The 24,575-nt window shown below is 46.2% G+C and overlaps 1 protein-coding gene across 2 annotated transcripts in view; it reads right to left on the bottom strand.

The window, feature by feature from the left end:
• Positions 1 to 24,012, bottom strand: part of zbtb49 (zinc finger and BTB domain containing 49) — a 36,196-nt gene extending 12,184 nt beyond the window's left edge. The window contains exons 1-2 of one of the 2 annotated variants that reach the window (XM_061922519.1): positions 23,889 to 24,012; positions 17,487 to 17,674 (exon numbers count right to left, since the gene is read on the bottom strand). In XM_061922519.1, the coding sequence (XP_061778503.1) occupies positions 17,487 to 17,638 (152 nt within the window). In that variant the 5' untranslated portion in view covers positions 17,639 to 17,674; positions 23,889 to 24,012. Of the gene's footprint in view, positions 1 to 17,486; positions 17,675 to 19,172; positions 19,217 to 23,888 lie in introns of those variants that run through there. The other variant, XM_061922520.1, reaches the window with a different exon arrangement.
• Positions 24,013 to 24,575: the final 563 nt, after the last annotated feature.

The following is a 24,575-nucleotide window of genomic DNA, read 5'->3' as shown; positions in this document are numbered from 1 at the left end:
TCGTCACGTGCTCGTCACGTGCTCGTCACGTGCTCGTTCACGGTGTCGTCACGTGGTCGTCACGTGGCTCGTCACGTGGTCGTCACGTGGCTCGTCACGTGCTCGTCACGTGCTCCGTCACGTGCTCGTCACGTGCTCGTCACGTGCTCGTCACGTGCTCGTCACGTGCTCGTCACGTGGTCGTCACGTGCTCGTCACGTGCTCGTCACGTGCTCGTCACGTGGTCGTCACGTGGTCGTCACGTGGTCGTCACGTGCTCGTCACGTGCTCGTCACGTGCTCGTCACGTGGTCGTCACGTGGCTCGTCACGTGCTCGTCACGTGCTCGTCACGTGGTCGTCACGTGCTCGTCACGTGGTCGTCACGTGCTCGTCACGTGCTCGTCACGTGCTCGTCACGTGGTCGTCACGTGGTCGTCACGTGGCTCGTCACGTGCTCGTCACGTGCTCGTCACGTGGTCGTCACGTGCTCGTCACGTGCTCGTCACGTGCTCGTCACGTGCTCGTCACGTGCTCGTCACGTGGTCGTCACGTGCTCGTCACGTGCTCGTCACGTGCTCGTCACGTGGTCGTCACGTGGTCGTCACGTGCTCGTCACGTGCGTCGTCACGTGCTCGTCACGTGGTCGTCACGTGGTCGTCACGTGCTCGTCACGTGCTCGTCACGTGGCTCGTCACGTGTCGTCACGTGGCTCGTCACGTGCTCGTCACGTGCTCGTCACGTGCTCGTCACGTGGCTCGTCACGTGCTCGTCACGTGCTCGTCACGTGCTCGTCACGTGCTCGTCACGTGGTCGTCACGTGCTCGTCACGTGCTCGTCACGTGCTCGTCACGTGCTCGTCACGTGCTCGTCACGTGCTCGGTCGTCACGTGCTCGTCACGTGGTCGTCACGTGCTCGTCACGTGCTCGTCACGTGGCTCGTCACGTGGCTCGTCACGTGGTCGTCACGTGGTCGTCACGTGCTCGTCACGTGCTCGTCACGTGGTCGTCACGTGCTCGTCACGTGCTCGTCACGTGCTCGTCACGTGCTCGTCACGTGCTCGTCACGTGCTCGTCACGTGGTCGTCACGTGGTCGTCACGTGCTCGTCACGTGCTCGTCACGTGCTCGTCACGTGCTCGTCACGTGGTCGTCACGTGCTCGTCACGTGCTCGTCACGTCTCGTCACGTGGTCGTCACGTGCTCGTCACGTGGTCGTCACGTGCTCGTCACGTGCGTCGTCACGTGGCTCGTCACGTGGTCGTCACGTGGTCGTCACGTGGTCGTCACGTGCTCGTCACGTGGTCGTCACGTGCTCGTCACGTGGTCGTCACGTGCTCGTCACGTGCTCGTCACGTGCTCGTCACGTGCTCGTCACGTGCTCGTCACGTGCTCGTCACGTGCTCGTCACGTGCTCGTCACGTGCTCGTCACGTGCTCGTCACGTGCTCGTCACGTGGCTCGTCACGTGCTCGTCACGTGCTCGTCACGTGGTCGTCACGTGCTCGTCACGTGCTCGTCACGTGCTCGTCACGTGGTCGTCACGTGCTCGTCACGTGTCGTCACGTGCTCGTCACGTGCTCGTCACGTGCTCGTCACGTGGCGTCCCTCGTCACGTGCTCGTCACGTGCTCGTCACGTGCTCGTCACGTGCTCGTCACGTGCTCGTCACGTGCTCGTCACGTGCTCGTCACGTGGCTCGTCACGTGCTCGTCACGTGGCTCGTCACGTGGTCGTCACGTGCTCGTCACGTGGTCGTCACGTGGTCGTCACGTGCTCGTCACGTGGTCGTCACGTGCTCGTCACGTGCTCGTCACGTGCTCGTCACGTGGTCGTCACGTGCTCGTCACGTGCTCGTCACGTGGTCGTCACGTGCTCGTCACGTGCTCGTCACGTGGTCGTCACGTGGTCGTCACGTGGTCGTCACGTGCTCGTCACGTGCTCGTCACGTGCTCGTCACGTGGTCGTCACGTGCTCGTCACGTGCTCGTCACGTGCGTCACGGGTCGTCACGTGGTCGTCACGTGCTCGTCACGTGCTCGTCACGTGCTCGTCACGTGCTCGTCACGTGCTCGTCACGTGCTCGTCACGTGCTCGTCACGTGCTCGTCACGTGCTCGTCACGTGCTCGTCACGTGGTCGTCACGTGGTCCGTCACGTGGCTCGTCACGTGCTCGTCACGTGCTCGTCACGTGGTCGTCACGTGGTCGTCACGTGCTCGTCCACGTGCTCGTCACGTGGTCGTCACGTGGTCGTCACGTGCTCGTCACGTGCTCGTCACGTGCTCGTCACGTGGTCGTCACGTGCTCGTCACGTGCTCGTCACGTGGCTCGTCACGTGGTCGTCACGTGCTCGTCACGTGCTCGTCACGACCTCGTCACGTGCTCGTCACGTGGTCGTCACGTGGTCGTCACGTGGTCGTCACGTGGTCGTCACGTGGTCGTCACGTGGCTCGTCACGTGGCTCGTCACGTGCTCGTCACGACTCGTCACGTGGCTCGTCACGTGGTCGTCACGTGGTCGTCACGTGCTCGTCACGTGCCGTCGCTCGTCACGTGGTCGTCACGTGCTCGTCACGTGCTCGTCACGTGGTCGTCACGTGGTCGTCACGTGGTCGTCACGTGTCGTCACGTGCTCGTCACGTGCTCGTCACGTGGTCGTCACGTGGTCGTCACGTGGTCGTCACGTGGCCGTCCGGCTCGTCACGTGCTCGTCACGACCTCGTCACGTGGTCGTCACGTGGTCGTCACGTGCTCGTCACGTGCTCGTCACGAGCTCGTCACGTGGTCGTCACGTGGTCGTCACGTGGTCGTCACGTGGTCGTCACGTGCTCGTCACGTGCTCGTCCGGTCGTCACGTGGTCGTCACGTGGTCGTCACGTGGTCGTCACGTGCTCGTCACGTGCTCGTCACGTGGTCGTCACGTGGTCGTCACGTGGTCGTCACGTGCTCGTCACGTGCTCGTCACGTGCTCGTCACGTGGTCGTCACGTGCTCGTCACGTGCTCGTCACGTGGTCGTCACGTGGTCGTCACGTGGTCGTCACGTGGTCGTCACGTGGTCGTCACGTGCTCGTCACGTGCTCGTCACGTGCTCGTCACGTGCTCGTCACGTGGTCGTCACGTGCTCGTCACGTGCTCGTCACGACCTCGTCACGTGGTCGTCACGTGCTCGTCACGTGCTCGTCACGTGCTCGTCACGTGCTCGTCACGTGCTCGTCAGGTGTCGTCACGTGTCGTCACGTGGTCGTCACGTGGCGTCGTCACGTGCTCGTCACGTGCTCGTCACGTGGTCGTCACGTGCTCGTCACGTGCTCGTCACGTGGTCGTCACGTGCTCGTCACGTGCTCGTCACGTGCTCGTCACGTGCTCGTCACGTGCTCGTCACGTGGTCGTCACGTGCTCGTCACGTGCTCGTCACGTGCTCGTCACGTGGTCGTCACGTGGTCGTCACGTGCTCGTCACGTGCTCGTCACGTGGTCGTCACGTGGTCGTCACGTGCTCGTCACGTGGTCGTCACGTGGTCGTCACGTGCTCGTCACGTGGTCGTCACGTGCTCGTCACGTGCTCGTCACGTGGTCGTCACGTGCTCGTCACGTGCTCGTCACGTGCTCGTCACGTGGTCGTCACGTGGTCGTCACGTGGTCGTCACGTGCTCGTCACGTGGTCGTCACGTGGTCGTCACGTGGTCGTCACGTGGTCGTCACGTGCTCGTCACGTGCTCGTCACGTGGTCGTCACGTGCTCGTCACGTGCTCGTCACGTGCTCGTCACGTGGTCGTCACGTGCTCGTCACGTGGTCGTCACGTGGTCGTCACGTGGTCGTCACGTGGTCGTCACGTGCTCGTCACGTGGTCGTCACGTGCTCGTCACGTGGTCGTCACGTGCTCGTCACGTGCTCGTCACGTGCTCGTCACGTGCTCGTCACGTGCTCGTCACGTGGTCGTCACGTGCTCGTCACGTGGTCGTCACGTGCTCGTCACGTGTCGTCACGTGGTCGTCACGTGCTCGTCACGTGCTCGTCACGTGCTCGTCACGTGCTCGTCACGTGGTCGTCACGTGGTCGTCACGTGGCCGTCACGTGCTCGTCACGTGCTCGTCACGTGTCGTCACGTGCTCGTCACGTGCTCGTCACGTGGCTCGTCACGTGCTCGTCACGGGTCGTCACGTACTCGTCACGTGGTCGTCACGTGGTCGTCACGTGCTCGTCACGTGGTCGTCACGTGCTCGTCACGTGCTCGTCACGACCTCGTCACGTGGTCGTCACGTGGTCGTCACGTGGTCGTCACGTGGTCGTCACGTGTCGTCACGTGCTCGTCACGTGGTCGTCACGTGCTCGTCACGTGCTCGTCACGTGCTCGTCACGTGGTCGTCACGTGCTCGTCACGTGCTCGTCACGTGGTCGTCACGTGCTCGTCACGTGCTCGTCACGTGGTCGTCACGTGGTCGTCACGTGGTCGTCACGTGGTCGTCACGTGGTCGTCACGTGCTCGTCACGTGCTCGTCACGTGCTCGTCACGTGCTCGTCACGTGCTCGTCACGTGGTCGTCACGTGCTCGTCACGTGGTCGTCACGTGCTCGTCACGTGGTCGTCACGTGGTCGTCACGTGGTCGTCACGTGGTCGTCACGTGCTCGTCACGTGCTCGTCACGTGCTCGTCACGTGCTCGTCACGTGGTCGTCACGTGGTCGTCACGTGGTCGTCACGTGGTCGTCACGTGGTCGTCACGTGCTCGTCACGTGCTCGTCACGTGGTCGTCACGTGGTCGTCACGTGCTCGTCACGTGGTCGTCACGTGGTCGTCACGTGGTCGTCACGTGCTCGTCACGTGGTCGTCACGTGCTCGTCACGTGCTCGTCACGTGCTCGTCACGTGGTCGTCACGTGGTCGTCACGTGCTCGTCACGTGCTCGTCACGTGGTCGTCACGTGGTCGTCACGTGGCCGTCACGTGCTCGTCACGTGCTCGTCACGTGGTCGTCACGTGCTCGTCACGTGCTCGTCACGTGCTCGTCACGTGCTCGTCACGTGGTCGTCACGTGGTCGTCACGTGCTTGTCACGTGGTCGTCACGTGCTCGTCACGTGGTCGTCACGACCGTCGTCACGTGGTCGTCACGTGGTCGTCACGTGGTCGTCACGTGCTCGTCACGTGGTCGTCACGTGGTCGTCACGTGCTCGTCACGTGGTCGTCACGTGGTCGTCACGTGCTCGTCACGTGCTCGTCACGTGCTCGTCACGTGCTCGTCACGTGGTCGTCACGTGGTCGTCACGTGCTCGTCACGTGCTCGTCACGACCTCGTCACGTGGTCGTCACGTGGTCGTCACGTGGTCGTCACGTGCTCGTCACGTGCTCGTCACGTGGTCGTCACGTGGTCGTCACGTGGTCGTCACGTGGTCGTCACGTGCTCGTCACGTGCTCGTCACGTGGTCGTCACGTGGTCGTCACGTGCTCGTCACGTGCTCGTCACGTGGTCGTCACGTGGTCGTCACGTGGTCGTCACGTGGCCGTCACGTGCTCGTCACGTGCTCGTCACGACCTCGTCACGTGGTCGTCACGTGGTCGTCACGTGGTCGTCACGTGCTCGTCACGTGCTCGTCACGTGGTCGTCACGTGGTCGTCACGTGGTCGTCACGTGGCCGTCACGTGCTCGTCACGTGCTCGTCACGACCTCGTCACGTGGTCGTCACGTGGTCGTCACGTGGTCGTCACGTGCTCGTCACGTGCTCGTCACGACCTCGTCACGTGGTCGTCACGTGCTCGTCACGTGCTCGTCACGTGGTCGTCACGTGGTCGTCACGTGGTCGTCACGTGGTCGTCACGTGCTCGTCACGTGCTCGTCACGTGGTCGTCACGTGGTCGTCACGTGGTCGTCACGTGGCCGTCACGTGCTCGTCACGTGCTCGTCACGACCTCGTCACGTGGTCGTCACGTGGTCGTCACGTGCTCGTCACGTGCTCGTCACGACCTCGTCACGTGGTCGTCACGTGGTCGTCACGTGGTCGTCACGTGGTCGTCACGTGCTCGTCACGTGCTCGTCACGTGATCGTCACGTGGTCGTCACGTGGTCGTCACGTGCTCGTCACGTGCTCGTCACGTGGTCGTCACGTGGTCGTCACGTGGCCGTCACGTGCTCGTCACGTGCTCGTCACGTGGTCGTCACGTGCTCGTCACGTGCTCGTCACGTGCTCGTCACGTGGTCGTCACGTGCTCGTCACGTGGTCGTCACGTGGTCGTCACGTGCTCGTCACGTGGTCGTCACGTGCTCGTCACGTGCTCGTCACGTGGTCGTCACGTGGTCGTCACGTGGTCGTCACGTGCTCGTCACGTGCTCGTCACGTGCTCGTCACGTGGTCGTCACGTGCTCGTCACGTGCTCGTCACGTGGTCGTCACGTGGTCGTCACGTGGTCGTCACGTGCTCGTCACGTGCTCGTCACGTGCTCGTCACGTGCTCGTCACGTGCTCGTCACGTGCTCGTCACGTGCTCGTCACGTGCTCGTCACGTGCTCGTCACGTGCTCGTCACGTGGTCGTCACGTGGTCGTCACGTGCTCGTCACGTGCTCGTCACGTGCTCGTCACGTGGTCGTCACGTGGTCGTCACGTGCTCGTCACGTGCTCGTCACGTGGTCGTCACGTGGTCGTCACGTGCTCGTCACGTGCTCGTCACGTGCTCGTCACGTGGTCGTCACGTGCTCGTCACGTGCTCGTCACGTGCTCGTCACGTGGTCGTCACGTGCTCGTCACGTGCTCGTCACGACCTCGTCACGTGCTCGTCACGTGGTCGTCACGTGGTCGTCACGTGGTCGTCACGTGGTCGTCACGTGGTCGTCACGTGGCCGTCACGTGCTCGTCACGTGCTCGTCACGACCTCGTCACGTGGTCGTCACGTGGTCGTCACGTGGTCGTCACGTGCTCGTCACGTGCTCGTCACGACCTCGTCACGTGGTCGTCACGTGCTCGTCACGTGCTCGTCACGTGGTCGTCACGTGGTCGTCACGTGGTCGTCACGTGGTCGTCACGTGCTCGTCACGTGCTCGTCACGTGGTCGTCACGTGGTCGTCACGTGGTCGTCACGTGGCCGTCACGTGCTCGTCACGTGCTCGTCACGACCTCGTCACGTGGTCGTCACGTGGTCGTCACGTGCTCGTCACGTGCTCGTCACGACCTCGTCACGTGGTCGTCACGTGGTCGTCACGTGGTCGTCACGTGGTCGTCACGTGCTCGTCACGTGCTCGTCACGTGGTCGTCACGTGGTCGTCACGTGGTCGTCACGTGGTCGTCACGTGCTCGTCACGTGCTCGTCACGTGGTCGTCACGTGGTCGTCACGTGGTCGTCACGTGCTCGTCACGTGCTCGTCACGTGCTCGTCACGTGGTCGTCACGTGCTCGTCACGTGCTCGTCACGTGGTCGTCACGTGCTCGTCACGTGCTCGTCACGTGCTCGTCACGTGGTCGTCACGTGGTCGTCACGTGGTCGTCACGTGCTCGTCACGTGCTCGTCACGTGCTCGTCACGACCTCGTCACGTGGTCGTCACGTGGTCGTCACGTGCTCGTCACGTGCTCGTCACGTGGTCGTCACGTGGTCGTCACGTGGTCGTCACGTGGTCGTCACGTGCTCGTCACGTGCTCGTCACGTGCTCGTCACGTGGTCGTCACGTGCTCGTCACGTGCAGCCCGTTTGGCCCGCCGAAATTCCCAAATCATTCTTTACGATCTCAAGTGTGGCTGACATTATGATGTGCACTCATGTTGTGCACTCACTATACTATGTAGCTGCCATTATAATGCGCACTCACATACTATGTAGCTGCCATCATGAAGTGCACTCACTGTACTATGTAGCCGCCATTATGATGTGCACTCACATACTATGTAGCTGCCATCATGAAGTGCACTCACTGTACTATGTAGCCGCGATTATGATGTGCACTCACTATACTATGTAGCTGCCATTATGATGTGCACTCACTATACTATGTAGCTGCCCTTATGATGTACACTCATGTTGTGCACTCACTATACTATGTAGCCGCCATTATGATGTGCACTCACTATACTATGTAGCTGCCATTATGATGTGCACTCACATACTATGTAGCTGCCATTATGATGTGCACTCACTGTACTATGTAGCTGCCATTATGATGTGCACTCATGTTGTGCACTCACTGTACTATGTAGCTGCCATTATGATGTGCACTCATATACTATGTAGCTGCCATTATGATGTGCACTCACTGTACTATGTAACCGCCATTATGATGTGCACTCACTATACTATGTAGCTGCCATTATGATGTGCACTCACTATACTATGTAGCTGCCCTTATGATGTGCACTCACTATACTATGTAGCTGCCCTTATGATGTGCACTCATGTTGTGCACTCACTATACTATGTAGCTGCCATTATGATGTGCACTCACTATACTATGTAGCTGCCATTATGATGTGCACTCACTATACTATGTAGCTGCCATTATGATGTGCACTCACTATACTATGTAGCTGCCATTATGATGTGCACTCACTATACTATGTAGCTGCCCTTATGATGTGCACTCATGTTGTGCACTCACTATACTATGTAGTCGCCATTATGATGTGCACTCACTATACTATGTAGCTGCCATTATGATGTGCACTCACTATACTATGTAGCTGCCATTATGATGTGCACTCACATACTATGTGGCTGCCATCATGAAGTGCACTCACTGTACTATGTAGCCGCGATTATGATGTGCACTCACTATACTATGTAGCTGCCATTATGATGTGCACTCACTATACTATGTAGCTGCCCTTATGATGTACACTCATGTTGTGCACTCACTATACTATGTAGCCGCCATTATGATGTGCACTCACTATACTATGTAGCTGCCATTATGATGTGCACTCACATACTATGTAGCTGCCATTATGATGTGCACTCACTGTACTATGTAGCTGCCATTATGATGTGCACTCATGTTGTGCACTCACTGTACTATGTAGCTGCCATTATGATGTGCACTCATATACTATGTAGCTGCCATTATGATGTGCACTCACTGTACTATGTAGCCGCCATTATGATGTGCACTCACTATACTATGTAGCTGCCCTTATGATGTGCACTCACTATACTATGTAGCTGCCCTTATGATGTGCACTCATGTTGTGCACTCACTATACTATGTAGCCGCCATTATGATGTGCACTCACTATACTATGTAGCTGCCATTATGATGTGCACTCACTATACTATGTAGCTGCCATTATGATGTGCACTCACTATACTATGTAGCTGCCCTTATGATGTGCACTCATGTTTTGCACTCACTATACTATGTAGCCGCCATTATGATGTGCACTCACTATACTATGTAGCTGCCATTATGATGTGCACTCACTATACTATGTAGCTGCCATTATGATGTGCACTCACTATACTATGTAGCTGCCATCATGATGTGCACTCATGTTGTGCACTCACTATACTATGTAGCCGCCATTATGATGTGCACTCACTATACTATGTAGCCGCCATTATGTTGTGCACTCACTATACTATGTAGCCGCCATTATGATGTGCACTCACTATACTATGTAGCTGCCATTATGATGTGCACTCACTATACTATGTAGCTGCCCTTATGATGTGCACTCATGTTGTGCACTCACTATACTATGTAGCAGCCATTATGATGTGCACTCACATACTATGTAGCTGCCATTATGATGTGCAGTCATGTTGTGCACTCACTGTACTATGTAGCTGCCATTATGATGTGCACTCACTATACTATGTAGCTGCCATTATGATGTGCACTCACTATACTATGTAGCAGCCATTATGATGTGCACTCACATACTATGTAGCTGCCATTATGATGTGCAGTCATGTTGTGCACTCACTGTACTATGTAGCTGCCATTATGATGTGCACTCACTATACTATGTAGCCGCCATTATGATGTGCAGTCACTATACTATGTAGCTGCCATTATGATGTGCACTCACTATACTATGTAGCTGCCATTATGATGTGCACTCACTATACTATGTAGCCGCCATTATGATGTGCACTCACTGTACTATGTATTTGCCATTATGATGTGCACTCACTATACTATGTAGCTGCCATTATGATGTGCACTCACTATACTATGTAGCTGCCCTTATGATGTGCACTCATGTTGTGCACTCACTATACTATGTAGCAGCCATTATGATGTGCACTCACATACTATGTAGCTGCCATTATGATGTGCAGTCACTGTACTATGTAGCTGCCATTATGATGTGCACTCATGTTGTGCACTCACTGTACTATGTAGCTGCCATTATGATGTGCACTCACTATACTATGTAGCTGCCATTATGATGTGCACTCACTGTACTATGTATTTGCCATTATGATGTGCACTCATGTTGTGCACTCACTATACTAAGTCTTTCAATCCTTGGAATCTGCATGATATACTAGTTACTAGGCTCATGTAAGTACTTACTATGCTCATCTAATGAGTTACTATGGTCATGTAATGAGTTACTATAGTGATGTAGTTAGTTACTGTGGTGATGTAGTTAGTTACTATGGTGATGTAAGTGACAGCAGGTCAAAGGAGGCACCAACAGTGTGGGTGGGGAGTGTTTCCACAGAGTGTTTCCAGAGTGTGAAATGTGGGTGTCAGGGACAGACGTGGAAGGAGATTTTCATAACTAAGTTGTAAAGTTTAGTGATATATCACATATATCAGATTGGAGGTGTTTGTTTTTTTTATCCTTCATGTTTATATTTTGCTGTGTTTGTTGCATTTTTCTTGTGTTGTGCTTGATGGTAAAATATGTGGATGTAGAGGGGTGTGATGTTCATATGTTGTCAATATTCACTGTTTTATCTTTCATAGTTAATATTGTAACAATCTTTATTTTCATGTACATTCTGGGTGTCTCATTCAGTAAAAAAAAATTCCATTCAATTCCGTTTTTTTGATTGATTGATTGATTGATTGATTGATTGATTGATTGAGACTTGTATTAGTAGATTGCACAGTACAGTACATATTCCGTAGAATGGACCACTAAATGTTAACACCCCAATAAGTTTTTCAACTTGTCCTCATAAATTAATTCATGTTTTTTTAAGGCAGTCTGTCATAACATGTTTGGCATTCAGACATTATTGTGAGGTTTTGTATTAGTGTTTTTAAAAATCATATATACCTGCCCACAGACACATTTTTCCTCTACATTTGTAACCTGACTCTGGCCAGATCCTTGTAGTTGGCTGAGCTCCACACAAGGATCTGGCCTCAAAGACATTGCAAACTCCTTCCAAATAGCAAAAATAATGAACCAATCAGGATCGCCATCAATTGATTAACGTGGACGACCCCGACTTAAACAAGTTGAAAAATGTATTGGGGTGTTAGCATTTAGTGGTCAATTGTAGGGAATATGTAGTGTACTGTGCAATCTACTAAGACAAGTCTCATGACCATAGTAAGTCATTTCGTAGACGTGCCGTAGCGCCGAAGCGACTGTTTGATTGAAACAACAACACGCTGCGTCGTGTGCTGACGTTGATTCTGCTCTTGCAACTGTTTTGTCCAATCTATCAAATATGAATTATTTAAAAGATAAACAGAAGACTTTTGAAGGCATTTATTGGTAGCCAGGACGTTTTGGCCTTTCTTCCGACAGGGTTTGGATTCCCAGCGCCGCTCATCAGTGTCACGGCTGGATTTCCATGTGAGTGCTTGAAGTAGCATCTCATTTAAGATAACGGACAAGTGTTTTATCCAATCGCATACAAGGTTTTTTGGGGTTTTTTGCAAGGCCCCGCCTTCTGAAATACATCACCTATTGAGAACTCCCGGATCAATGTGTGGATCTCAGCCAACTACAAGGATCTGGCCAGTCAGGTTACTAAACTCCGCCCTGTTCTTCAGGCATTATTTCTAGACTACTTTTGCTTGAAGCTTATTTCTAGCCTGTGTTTTATTGTAGCACAGAATTTCATAGGTGGGAGACAACTCTGATTAAGGATTGGGACAAGGGTTCACCTCCTGAAAACACCGACCTGGATGAAATGAAATTATATTAATATTTTTTCAATATTTGCCACAATAAGAGTATAAATTGGTGAACATTGTACAAACCCCGTTTCCATATGAGTTGGGAAATTGTGTTAGATGTAAATATAAACAGAATACAATGATTTGCAAATCCTTTTCAAGCCATATTCAGTTGCATATGCTACAAAGACAACATATTTGATGTTCAAACTCATAAACCTTTTTTTTGTGCAAATAATCATTAACTTTAGAATTTGATGCCAGCAACAAGTGACAAAGAAATTGGGAAAGGTGGCAATAAATACTGATAAACTTGAGGAATGCTCATCAAACACTTATTTGGAACATCCCACAGGTGTGCAGGCTAATTGGGAACAGGTGGGTGCCATGATTGGCTATAAAAACAGCTTCCAAGAAATGCTCAGTCTTTCACAAACAAGGATGGGGTGAGGGTCACCACTTTGTAAGCAAATTGTCAAACAGTTTTAGAACAACATTTTTCAACGAGCTATTGCGAGGAATTTAAGGATTTTACTATCTGTGGTGTGTAAAATCATCAAAAAGATCAGAGAATCTGGAGAAATCACTGCACGTAAGCGATGATATTATGGACTTTTGATCCCTCAGGCGGTACTGCATCAAAAACCGACATCAGTGTGTAAAGGATATCACCACATGGACTCAGGAACACTGCATAAAACCACTGTCAATAACTGCAGTTTGTCGCTACATCTGTAAGTGCAAGTTAAAACTCTACTATGCAAAGACAAACCCATTTATCAACAATATCCTGAAACGCTGCCGGCTTGGCTGGGCCCGAGATCATCTAAGATGGACTGATGCAAAGTGGAAAGGTGTTCTGTGGTCTGACGAGTCCACATTTCAAATTATATTTGGAAACAGAGGATGTGGTGTCCTCTAGAACAAAGAGAAAAATAACCATTCAGATTGTTATAGGTGCAAAGTTGAAAAGCCAGCATCTGTGATGGTATGGGGGTGTATTAGTGTCCAAGGCATGGGTAACTTACACATGTGTGATGGTATGGGGGTGTATTAGTGCCCAAGACATGACTAACTTACACATGTGTGATGGTATGGGGGTGTATTAGTGAACAAGACATGGGTAACTTACACATGTGTGATGGTATGGGGGTGTATTAGTGCCCAAGACATGACTAACTTACACATGTGTGATGGTATGGGGGTGTATTAGTGAACAAGACATGGGTAACTTACACATGTGTGATGGTATGGGGGTGTATTAGTGAACAAGACATGACTAACTTACACATGTGTGATGGTATGGGGGTGTATTAGTGAACAAGACATGACTAACTTACACATGTGTGATGGTATGGGGGTGTATTAGTGAACAAGACATGACTAACTTACACATGTGTGATGGTATGGGGGTGTATTAGTGAACAAGACATGGGTAACTTACACATGTGTGATGGTATGGGGGTGTATTAGTGAACAAGACATGACTAACTTACACATGCGTGATGGTATGGGGGTGTATTAGTGAACAAGACATGGGTAACTTACACATGTGTGATGGTATGGGGGTGTATTAGTGAACAAGACATGGGTAACTTACACATGTGTGATGGTATGGGGGTGTATTAGTGAACAAGACATGACTAACTTACACATGTGTGATGGTATGGGGGTGTATTAGTGAACAAGACATGACTAACTTACACATGTGTGATGGTATGGGGGTGTATTAGTGAACAAGACATGACTAACTTACACATGTGTGATGGTATGGGGGTGTATTAGTGAACAAGACATGGGTAACTTACACATGTGTGATGGTATGGGGGTGTATTAGTGTCCAAGACATGGGTAACTTACACATGTGTGATGGTATGGGGGTGTATTAGTGAACAAGACATGACTAACTTACACATGTGTGATGGTATGGGGGTGTATTAGTGAACAAGACATGACTAACTTACACATGCGTGATGGTATGGGGGTGTATTAGTGAACAAGACATGACTAACTTACACATGTGTGATGGTATGGGGGTGTATTAGTGAACAAGACATGGGTAACTTACACATGTGTGATGGTATGGGGGTGTATTAGTGAACAAGACATGACTAACTTACACATGTGTGATGGTATGGGGGTGTATTAGTGAACAAGACATGACTAACTTACACATGTGTGATGGTATGGGGGTGTATTAGTGAACAAGACATGACTAACTTACACATGTGTGATGGTATGGGGGTGTATTAGTGAACAAGACATGACTAACTTACACATGTGTGATGGTATGGGGGTGTATTAGTGAACAAGACATGACTAACTTACACATGTGTGATGGTATGGGGGTGTATTAGTGAACAAGGCATGGGTAACTTACACATGTGTGATGGTATGGGGGTGTATTAGTGAACAAGACATGGGTAACTTACACATGTGTGATGGTATGGGGGTGTATTAGTGTCCAAGGCATGGGTAACTTACACATGTGTGATGGTATGGGGGTGTATTAGTGTCCAAGGCATGGGTAACTTACACATGTGTGATGGTATGGGGGTGTATTAGTGAACAAGGCCTGGGTAACTTACACATGTGTGATGGTATGGGGGTGTATTAGTGAACAAGACATGACTAACTTACACATGTGTGATGGTATGGGGGTGTATTAGTGAACAAGACATGACTAACTTACACATGTGTGATGGTATGGGGGTGTATTAGTGAACAAGGCATGGGTAACTTACACATGTGTGATGGTATGGGGGTGTATTAGTGAACAAGACATGGGTAACTTACACATGTGTGATGGTATGGGGGTGTATTAGTGAACAAGACATGGGTAACTTACACATGTGTGATGGTATGGGGGTGTATTAGTGTCCAAGGCATGGGTAACTTACACATGTGTGATGGTATGGGGGTGTATTAGTGTCCAAGGCATGGGTAACTTACACATGTGTGATGGTATGGGGGTGTATTAGTGAACAAGACATGACTAACTTACACATGTGTGATGGTATGGGGGTGTATTAGTGAACAAGACATGGGTAACTTACACATGTGTGATGGTATGGGGGTGTATTAGTGTCCAAGGCATGGGTAACTTACACATGTGTGATGGTATGGGGGTGTATTAGTGTCCAAGGCATGGGTAACTTACACATGTGTGATGGTATGGGGGTGTATTAGTGAACAAGACATGGGTAACTTACACATGTGTGATGGTATGGGGGTGTATTAGTGAACAAGACATGGGTAACTTACACATGTGTGATGGTATGGAGGTGTATTAGTGTCCAAGGCATGGGTAACTTACACATGTGTGATGGTATGGGGGTGTATTAGTGTCCAAGGCATGGGTAACTTACACATGTGTGATGGTATGGGGGTGTATTAGTGTCCAAGGCATGGGTAACTTACACATGTGTGATGGTATGGGGGTGTATTAGTGCCCAAGACATGACTAACTTACACATGTGTGATGGTATGGGGGTGTATTAGTGAACAAGACATGACTAACTTACACATGTGTGATGGTATGGGGGTGTATTAGTGAACAAGGCATGGGTAACTTACACATGTGTGATGGTATGGGGGTGTATTAGTGAACAAGACATGGGTAACTTACACATGTGTGATGGTATGGGGGTGTATTAGTGTCCAAGGCATGGGTAACTTACACATGTGTGATGGTATGGGGGTGTATTAGTGTCCAAGGCATGGGTAACTTACACATGTGTGATGGTATGGGGGTGTATTAGTGAACAAGACATGACTAACTTACACATGTGTGATGGTATGGGGGTGTATTAGTGAACAAGACATGGGTAACTTACACATGTGTGATGGTATGGGGGTGTATTAGTGTCCAAGGCATGGGTAACTTACACATGTGTGATGGTATGGGGGTGTATTAGTGTCCAAGGCATGGGTAACTTACACATGTGTGATGGTATGGGGGTGTATTAGTGAACAAGACATGGGTAACTTACACATGTGTGATGGTATGGGGGTGTATTAGTGAACAAGACATGGGTAACTTACACATGTGTGATGGTATGGAGGTGTATTAGTGTCCAAGGCATGGGTAACTTACACATGTGTGATGGTATGGGGGTGTATTAGTGTCCAAGGCATGGGTAACTTACACATGTGTGATGGTATGGGGGTGTATTAGTGTCCAAGGCATGGGTAACTTACACATGTGTGATGGTATGGGGGTGTATTAGTGTCCAAGGCATGGGTAACTTACACATGTGTGATGGTATGGGGGTGTATTAGTGAACAAGACATGACTAACTTACACATGTGTGATGGTATGGGGGTGTATTAGTGAACAAGACATGGGTAACTTACACATGTGTGATGGTATGGGGGTGTATTAGTGTCCAAGGCATGGGTAACTTACACATGTGTGATGGTATGGGGGTGTATTAGTGTCCAAGGCATGGGTAACTTACACATGTGTGATGGTATGGGGGTGTATTAGTGAACAAGACATGGGTAACTTACACATGTGTGATGGTATGGGGGTGTATTAGTGAACAAGACATGGGTAACTTACACATGTGTGATGGTATGGGGGTGTATTAGTGTCCAAGACATGGGTAACTTACACATCTGTGAAGGCACCATTAATGCTGAAAGGTACATACAGCTTTTGGAGCAACATATGCTGTCATCCAACCAACGTTATCATGGACGCCCCTGCTTATTTCAGCAAGACAAGTGTTACAACAGCGTGGCTTCATAAAAAAAAGAGTGCGGCCTGCAGTCCAGACCTGTCTCCCATGGAAAATGTGTGGTGCATTATGAAGCGTAAAATACGACAGCGGAGACCCCGGACTGTTGAAGGACTGAAGCTCTACATAAAACAAGAATGGGAAAGAATTTCACTTTCAAAGCTTCAACAATTAGTTTCCTCAGTTCCCAAACGTTTATTGAGTGTTGTTAAAAGAAAAGGTGATGTAACACAGTGGTGAACATGCCCTTTCCCAACTACTTTGGTACGTGTTGCAGCCATGAAATTCTAAGTTAATTATTATTTGCAAAAGAAAATAAAGTTTGAGTTTGAACATCAAATATGTTGTCTTTGTAGCATATTCAACTGAATATGGCTTGAAAAGGATTTGCAAATCATTGTATTCTGTTTATATTTACATCTAACACAATTTCCCAACTCATATGGAAACGGAGTTTGTAATAATTCAGATCCAAATCTTGTCTTTTTACCAGTGAATATTTTCTGACAAAATGATCTAAAAAAAATACTATAATGAAAGTCTTTTGAACGGCTCTTCAACATTTTGAGATTATTTTCAGATGGCAGCGGTGACTTTAATGACAGATACAATAAATAGCATCTTTTGTTTTACATTTCAAGCATGATCTAAGACCTCTGTTGGTGTTGCCCATGGCATTGAGTAGATGACAAGTGAAGCATACCACATACCTGAAATAGGAGCTGAAAGCAGCCAGGACATTTTTGTGGGCTTTGAAGCAGACTCCCTTGACCACCAGCATGCAGTCACACAGCATGCCCTGAATCCTTTGCTCCTGCAGCTGCTGCAGCAGGTAGGAGCTGTGGCTGGAGAGTGTGTCCATGCCTAGAAGCACTCCTTCATCACGCACCTATTCACCCTGGCCAGAGAAAGACAGGAGTCAAACACACTGATGGTAACACAAAAGTTATTAACCCTGGCCAAAGAAAGACATGACTGATGATAACAAGTAGATGCATTATTATCCTGCTGTAGTTTACACATCGTGATGGTAACATAAAGAAGTAGATGATGGTAACATAAAGAAGTAGATGATGGTAACATAAAGAAGGAGGAGCATTATTATCCTGCTGTAGTTTACACATCATGATGGTAACATAAAGAAGTAGATGATGGTAACATAAAGAAGTAGATGATGGTAACATAAAGAAGTAGATGATGGTAACATAAAGAAGTAGATGATGGTAACATAAAGAAGTAGATGATGGTAACATAAAGAAGGAGGAGCATTATTATCCTGCTGTAGTTTACACATCATGATGGTAACATAAAGAAGTAGATGATGGTAACATAAAGAAGTAGATGATGGTAACATAAACAAGTAGATAATGGTAACATAAACAAGTACATGATGGTAACATAAACAAGTAGATAATGGTAACATAAACAAGTAGATGATGGTAACATAAACAAGTAGATGATGGTAACATAATCACGTAGATGATGGTAACATAAAAAAGGAAATGCATTAGCTGTAGTTAACACATCAAGCACAAACAGCTAGCGTGTTAACAACGAGATTTGGCTACAAAACAAGCAGGCCAAATTGAGTGAAATGCCGTAGCGCTAAAACTTACTAGTTGTGGTGTAGAAAAAAGATCTAAGTTGATGTTGTTGCAGAAGACAGAAAGACTTACTAGTTGTGGTGTAGAAAAAAGATCTAAGTTGATGTTGTTGTAGAAGACAGAAAGACTTACTAGTTGTGGTGTAGAAAAAAGATCTAAGTTGATGTTGTTGTAGAAGACAGAAAGACTTACTAGTTGTGGTGTAGAAAAAAGATCTAAGTTGATGTTGTTGTAGAAGACAGAAAGACTTACTAGTTGTGGTGTAGAAAAAAGATCTAAGTTGATGTTGTTGTAGAAGACAGAAAGACTTACTAGTTGTGGTGTAGAAAAAAGATCTAAGTTGATGTTGTTGCAGAAGACAGAAAGACTTACTAGTTGTGGTGTAGAAAAAAGATCTAAGTTGATGTTGTTGTAGAAGACAGAAAGACTTACTAGTTGTGGTGTAGAAAAAAGATCTAAGTTGATGTTGTTGTAGAAGACAGAAAGACTTACTAGTTGTGGTGTAGAAAAAAGATCTAAGTTGATGTTGTTGCAGAAGACAGAAAGACTTACTAGTTGTGGTGTAGAAAAAAGATCTAAGTTGATGTTGTTGTAGAAGACAGAAAGACTTACTAGTTGTGGTGTAGAAAAAAGATCTAAGTTGATGTTGTTGTAGAAGACAGAAAGACTTACTAGTTGTGGTGTAGAAAAAAGATCTAAGTTGATGTTGTTGTAGAGGACAGAAAGACTTACTAGTTGTGGTGTAGAAAAAAGATCTAAGTTGATGTTGTTGTAGAAGACAGAAAGACTTACTAGTTGTGGTGTAGAATAAAGATCTAAGTTGATGTTGTTGTAGAAGACAGAAATACTTACTAGTTGTGGTGTAGAAAAAAGATCTAAGTTGATGTTGTTGCAGAAGACAGAAATACTTACTAGTTGTGGTGTAGAAAAAAGATCTAAGTTGATGTTGTTGCAGAAGACACAAAGACTTACTAGTTGTGGTGTAGAAAAAAGATCTAAGTTGATGTTGTTGTAGAAGACAGAAAGACTTACTAGTTGTGGTGTAGAAAAAAGATCTAAGTTGATGTTGTTGTAGAAGACAAAAAGACTTACTAGTTGTGGTGTAGAAAAAAGATCTAAGTTGATGTTGTTGCAGAAGACAGAAAGACTTACTAGTTGTGGTGTAGAAAAAAGATCTAAGTTGATGTTGTTGTAGAAGACAGAAAGACTTACTAGTTGTGGTGTAGAAAAAAGATCTAAGTTGATGTTGTTGTAGAAGACAGAAAGACTTACTAGTTGTGGTGTAGAAAAAAGATCTAAGTTGATGTTGTTGTAGAAGACAGAAAGACTTACTAGTTGTGGTGTAGAAAAAAGATCTAAGTTGATGTTGTTGTAGAAGACAGAAAGACTTACTAGTTGTGGTGTAGAAAAAAGATCTAAGTTGATGTTGTTGTAGAAGACAGAAAGACTTACTAGTTGTGGTGTAGAAAAAAGATCTAAGTTGATGTTGTTGCAGAAGACAGAAAGACTTACTAGTTGTGGTGTAGAAAAAAGATCTAAGTTGATGTTGTTGTAGAAGACAGAAAGACTTACTAGTTGTGGTGTAGAAAAAAGATCTAAGTTGATGTTGTTGTAGAAGACAGAAAGACTTACTAGTTGTGGTGTAGAAAAAAGATCTAAGTTGATGTTGTTGCAGAAGACAGAAAGACTTACTAGTTGTGGTGTAGAAAAAAGATCTAAGTTGATGTTGTTGTAGAAGACAGAAAGACTTACTAGTTGTGGTGTAGAAAAAAGATCTAAGTTGATGTTGTTGTAGAAGACAGAAAGACTTACTAGTTGTGGTGTAGAAAAAAGATCTAAGTTGATGTTGTTGTAGAGGACAGAAAGACTTACTAGTTGTGGTGTAGAAAAAAGATCTAAGTTGATGTTGTTGTAGAAGACAGAAAGACTTACTAGTTGTGGTGTAGAATAAAGATCTAAGTTGATGTTGTTGTAGAAGACAGAAATACTTACTAGTTGTGGTGTAGAAAAAAGATCTAAGTTGATGTTGTTGCAGAAGACAGAAATACTTACTAGTTGTGGTGTAGAAAAAAGATCTAAGTTGATGTTGTTGCAGAAGACACAAAGACTTACTAGTTGTGGTGTAGAAAAAAGATCTAAGTTGATGTTGTTGTAGAAGACAGAAAGACTTACTAGTTGTGGTGTAGAAAAAAGATCTAAGTTGATGTTGTTGTAGAAGACAGAAAGACTTACTAGTTGTGGTGTAGAAAAAAGATCTAAGTTGATGTTGTTGTAGAAGACAGAAAGACTTACTAGTTGTGGTGTAGAATAAAGATCTAAGTTGATGTTGTTGTAGAAGACAGAAATACTTACTAGTTGTGGTGTAGAAAAAAGATCTAAGTTGATGTTGTTGCAGAAGACAGAAAGACTTACTAGTTGTGGTGTAGAAAAAAGATCTAAGTTGATGTTGTTGTAGAGGACAGAAAGACTTACTAGTTGTGGTGTAGAAAAAAGATCTAAGTTGATGTTGTTGCAGAAGACAGAAAGACTTACTAGTTGTGGTGTAGAAAAAAGATCTAAGTTGATGTTGTTGTAGAAGACAGAAAGACTTACTAGTTGTGGTGTAGAAAAAAGATCTAAGTTGATGTTGTTGTAGAAGACAAAAAGACTTACTAGTTGTGGTGTAGAAAAAAGATCTAAGTTGATGTTGTTGCAGAAGACAGAAAGACTTACTAGTTGTGGTGTAGAAAAAAGATCTAAGTTGATGTTGTTGTAGAAGACAGAAAGACTTACTAGTTGTGGTGTAGAAAAAAGATCTAAGTTGATGTTGTTGTAGAAGACAGAAAGACTTACTAGTTGTGGTGTAGAAAAAAGATCTAAGTTGATGTTGTTGTAGAAGACAGAAAGACTTACTAGTTGTGGTGTAGAAAAAAGATCTAAGTTGATGTTGTTGTAGAAGACAGAAAGACTTACTAGTTGTGGTGTAGAAAAAAGATCTAAGTTGATGTTGTTGTAGAAGACACAAAGACTTACTAGTTGTGGTGTAGAAAAAAGATCTAAGTTGATTTTGTTGTAGAAGACACAAAGACTTACTAGTTGTGGTGTAGAAAAAAGATCTAAGTTGATGTTGTTGTAGAAGACAGAAAGACTTACTAGTTGTGGTGTAGAAAAAAGATCTAAGTTGATGTTGTTGTAGAAGACAGAAAGACTTACTAGTTGTGGTGTAGAAAAAAGATCTAAGTTGATGTTGTTGTAGAAGACAGAAAGACTTACTAGTTGTGGTGTAGAAAAAAGATCTAAGTTGATGTTGTTGTAGAAGACAGAAAGACTTACTAGTTGTGGTGTAGAAAAAAGATCTAAGTTGATGTTGTTGTAGAAGACAGAAAGACTTACTAGTTGTGGTGTAGAAAAAAGATCTAAGTTGATGTTGTTGCAGAAGACAGAAAGACTTACTAGTTGTGGTGTAGAAAAAAGATCTAAGTTGATGTTGTTGTAGAAGACAGAAAGACTTACTAGTTGTGGTGTAGAAAAAAGATCTAAGTTGATGTTGTTGTAGAAGACAGAAAGACTTACTAGTTGTGGTGTAGAAAAAAGATCTAAGTTGATGTTGTTGCAGAAGACAGAAAGACTTACTAGTTGTGGTGTAGAAAAAAGATCTAAGTTGATGTTGTTGTAGAAGACAGAAAGACTTACTAGTTGTGGTGTAGAAAAAAGATCTAAGTTGATGTTGTTGTAGAAGACAGAAAGACTTACTAGTTGTGGTGTAGAAAAAAGATCTAAGTTGATGTTGTTGTAGAAGACAGAAAGACTTACTAGTTGTGGTGTAGAATAAAGATCTAAGTTGATGTTGTTGTAGAAGACAGAAAGACTTACTAGTTGTGGTGTAGAAAAAAGATCTAAGTTGATGTTGTTGCAGAAGACAGAAATACTTACTAGTTGTGGTGTAGAAAAAAGATCTAAGTTGATGTTGTTGCAGAAGACACAAAGACTTACTAGTTGTGGTGTAGAAAAAAGATCTAAGTTGATGTTGTTGTAGAAGACAGAAAGACTTACTAGTTGTGGTGTAGAAAAAAGATCTAAGTTGATGTTGCAGAAGACAGAAATACTTACTAGTTGTGGTGTAGAATAAAGATCTAAGTTGATGTTGTTGTAGAAGACAGAAAGACTTACTAGTTGTGGTGTAGAATAAAGATCTAAGTTGATGTTGTTGTAGAAGACAGAAAGACTTACTAGTTGTGGTGTAGAAAAAAGATCTAAGTTGATGTTGTTGTAGAAGACAGAAAGACTTACTAGTTGTGGTGTAGAAAAAAGATCTAAGTTGATGTTGTAGAAGACAGAAAGACTTACTAGTTGTGGTGTAGAAAAAAGATCTAAGTTGATGTTGCAGAAGACAGAAAGACTTACTAGTTGTGGTGTAGAAAAAAGATCTAAGTTGATGTTGTTGCAGAAGACACAAAGACTTACTAGTTGTGGTGTAGAAAAAAGATCTAAGTTGATGTTGTAGAAGACAGAAAGACTTACTAGTTGTGGTGTAGAAAAAAGATCTAAGTTGATGTTGCAGAAGACAGAAATACTTACTAGTTGTGGTGTAGAAAAAAGATCTAAGTTGATGTTGTTGCAGAAGACACAAAGACTTACTAGTTGTGGTGTAGAAAAAAGATCTAAGTTGATGTTGTTGCAGAAGACACAAAGACTTACTAGTTGTGGTGTAGAAAAAAGATCTAAGTTGATGTTGTTGTAGAAGACAGAAAGACTTACTAGTTGTGGTGTAGAAAAAAGATCTAAGTTGATGTTGTTGTAGAAGACAGAAAGACTTACTAGTTGTGGTGTAGAATAAAGATCTAAGTTGATGTTGTTGTAGAAGACAGAAATACTTACTAGTTGTGGTGTAGAAAAAAGATCTAAGTTGATGTTGTTGCAGAAGACACAAAGACTTACTAGTTGTGGTGTAGAATAAAGATCTAAGTTGATGTTGTTGTAGAAGACAGAAAGACTTACTAGTTGTGGTGTAGAAAAAAGATCTAAGTTGATGTTGTTGCAGAAGACAGAAATACTTACTAGTTGTGGTGTAGAAAAAAGATCTAAGTTGATGTTGTTGCAGAAGACACAAAGACTTACTAGTTGTGGTGTAGAAAAAAGATCTAAGTTGATGTTGTAGAAGACAGAAAGACTTACTAGTTGTGGTGTAGAAAAAAGATCTAAGTTGATGTTGCAGAAGACAGAAATACTTACTAGTTGTGGTGTAGAAAAAAGATCTAAGTTGATGTTGTTGCAGAAGACACAAAGACTTACTAGTTGTGGTGTAGAAAAAAGATCTAAGTTGATGTTGCAGAAGACAGAAATACTTACTAGTTGTGGTGTAGAAAAAAGATCTAAGTTGATGTTGTTGCAGAAGACACAAAGACTTACTAGTTGTGGTGTAGAAAAAAGATCTAAGTTGATGTTGTTGTAGAAGACAGAAAGACTTACTAGTTGTGGTGTAGAATAAAGATCTAAGTTGATGTTGTTGTAGAAGACAGAAAGACTTACTAGTTGTGGTGTAGAATAAAGATCTAAGTTGATGTTGCAGAAGACACAAAGACGCTTTTTCACCAACACTTGTTATGGGGATTTGGGGCTACTTCCGGGTACAGAATAGCTTCCGGGTAAAGTTACGGTTTGCGTTTTAAAAAGAGAAGCACCAAAGTAATTTTGATGGACCACAATTAAAATGATCCGTTGTTTATTGGTATGCCCTGTAAAAACATATTTAAATGAAGCCCTGATATATTTTTTTAAACGTATTGTAGAGGGCCAGGACATTGTCTTGGAACACGTGCGCGCACACGGAATACTACTGGTGAAGGACACTCTTTCGTCACAGACATGTTGGAAGGGGAGGCAGTGTCACGCCAAATTTCTTCCCCCCTACAAAAACCTTCCCCCATTTACTTCCGTGGTCATGATTAATACAGACATTTTTTTAACGCTATTTTATAAAAATACAACAATATATTATAAAAATACAGACTTTTTTTTTAACGCTATATCATAAAAAAAATTTCAAAAAATAATTTACAAGCTATGGGATGACACATTTACTTCCGGGGTCACGTTTCCCCACGTTTCCTCTTATGTCATCCCATAGCTTGTGTTTGTAAATTGTTTTTTTAATTTTTTAATTTTTTTTATAATATAGCGTTAACAAAACGTCTTTATTTTATAATATAGCATTAT

The sequence above is a fragment of the Nerophis ophidion genome, linkage group LG16, assembly GCF_033978795.1.
Source record: "Nerophis ophidion isolate RoL-2023_Sa linkage group LG16, RoL_Noph_v1.0, whole genome shotgun sequence".
Lineage (NCBI taxonomy): Eukaryota > Metazoa > Chordata > Actinopteri > Syngnathiformes > Syngnathidae > Nerophis > Nerophis ophidion.
Note: the sequence above shows the minus strand (reverse complement) of the source record. Positions and strands in the feature narration are given on the sequence as shown.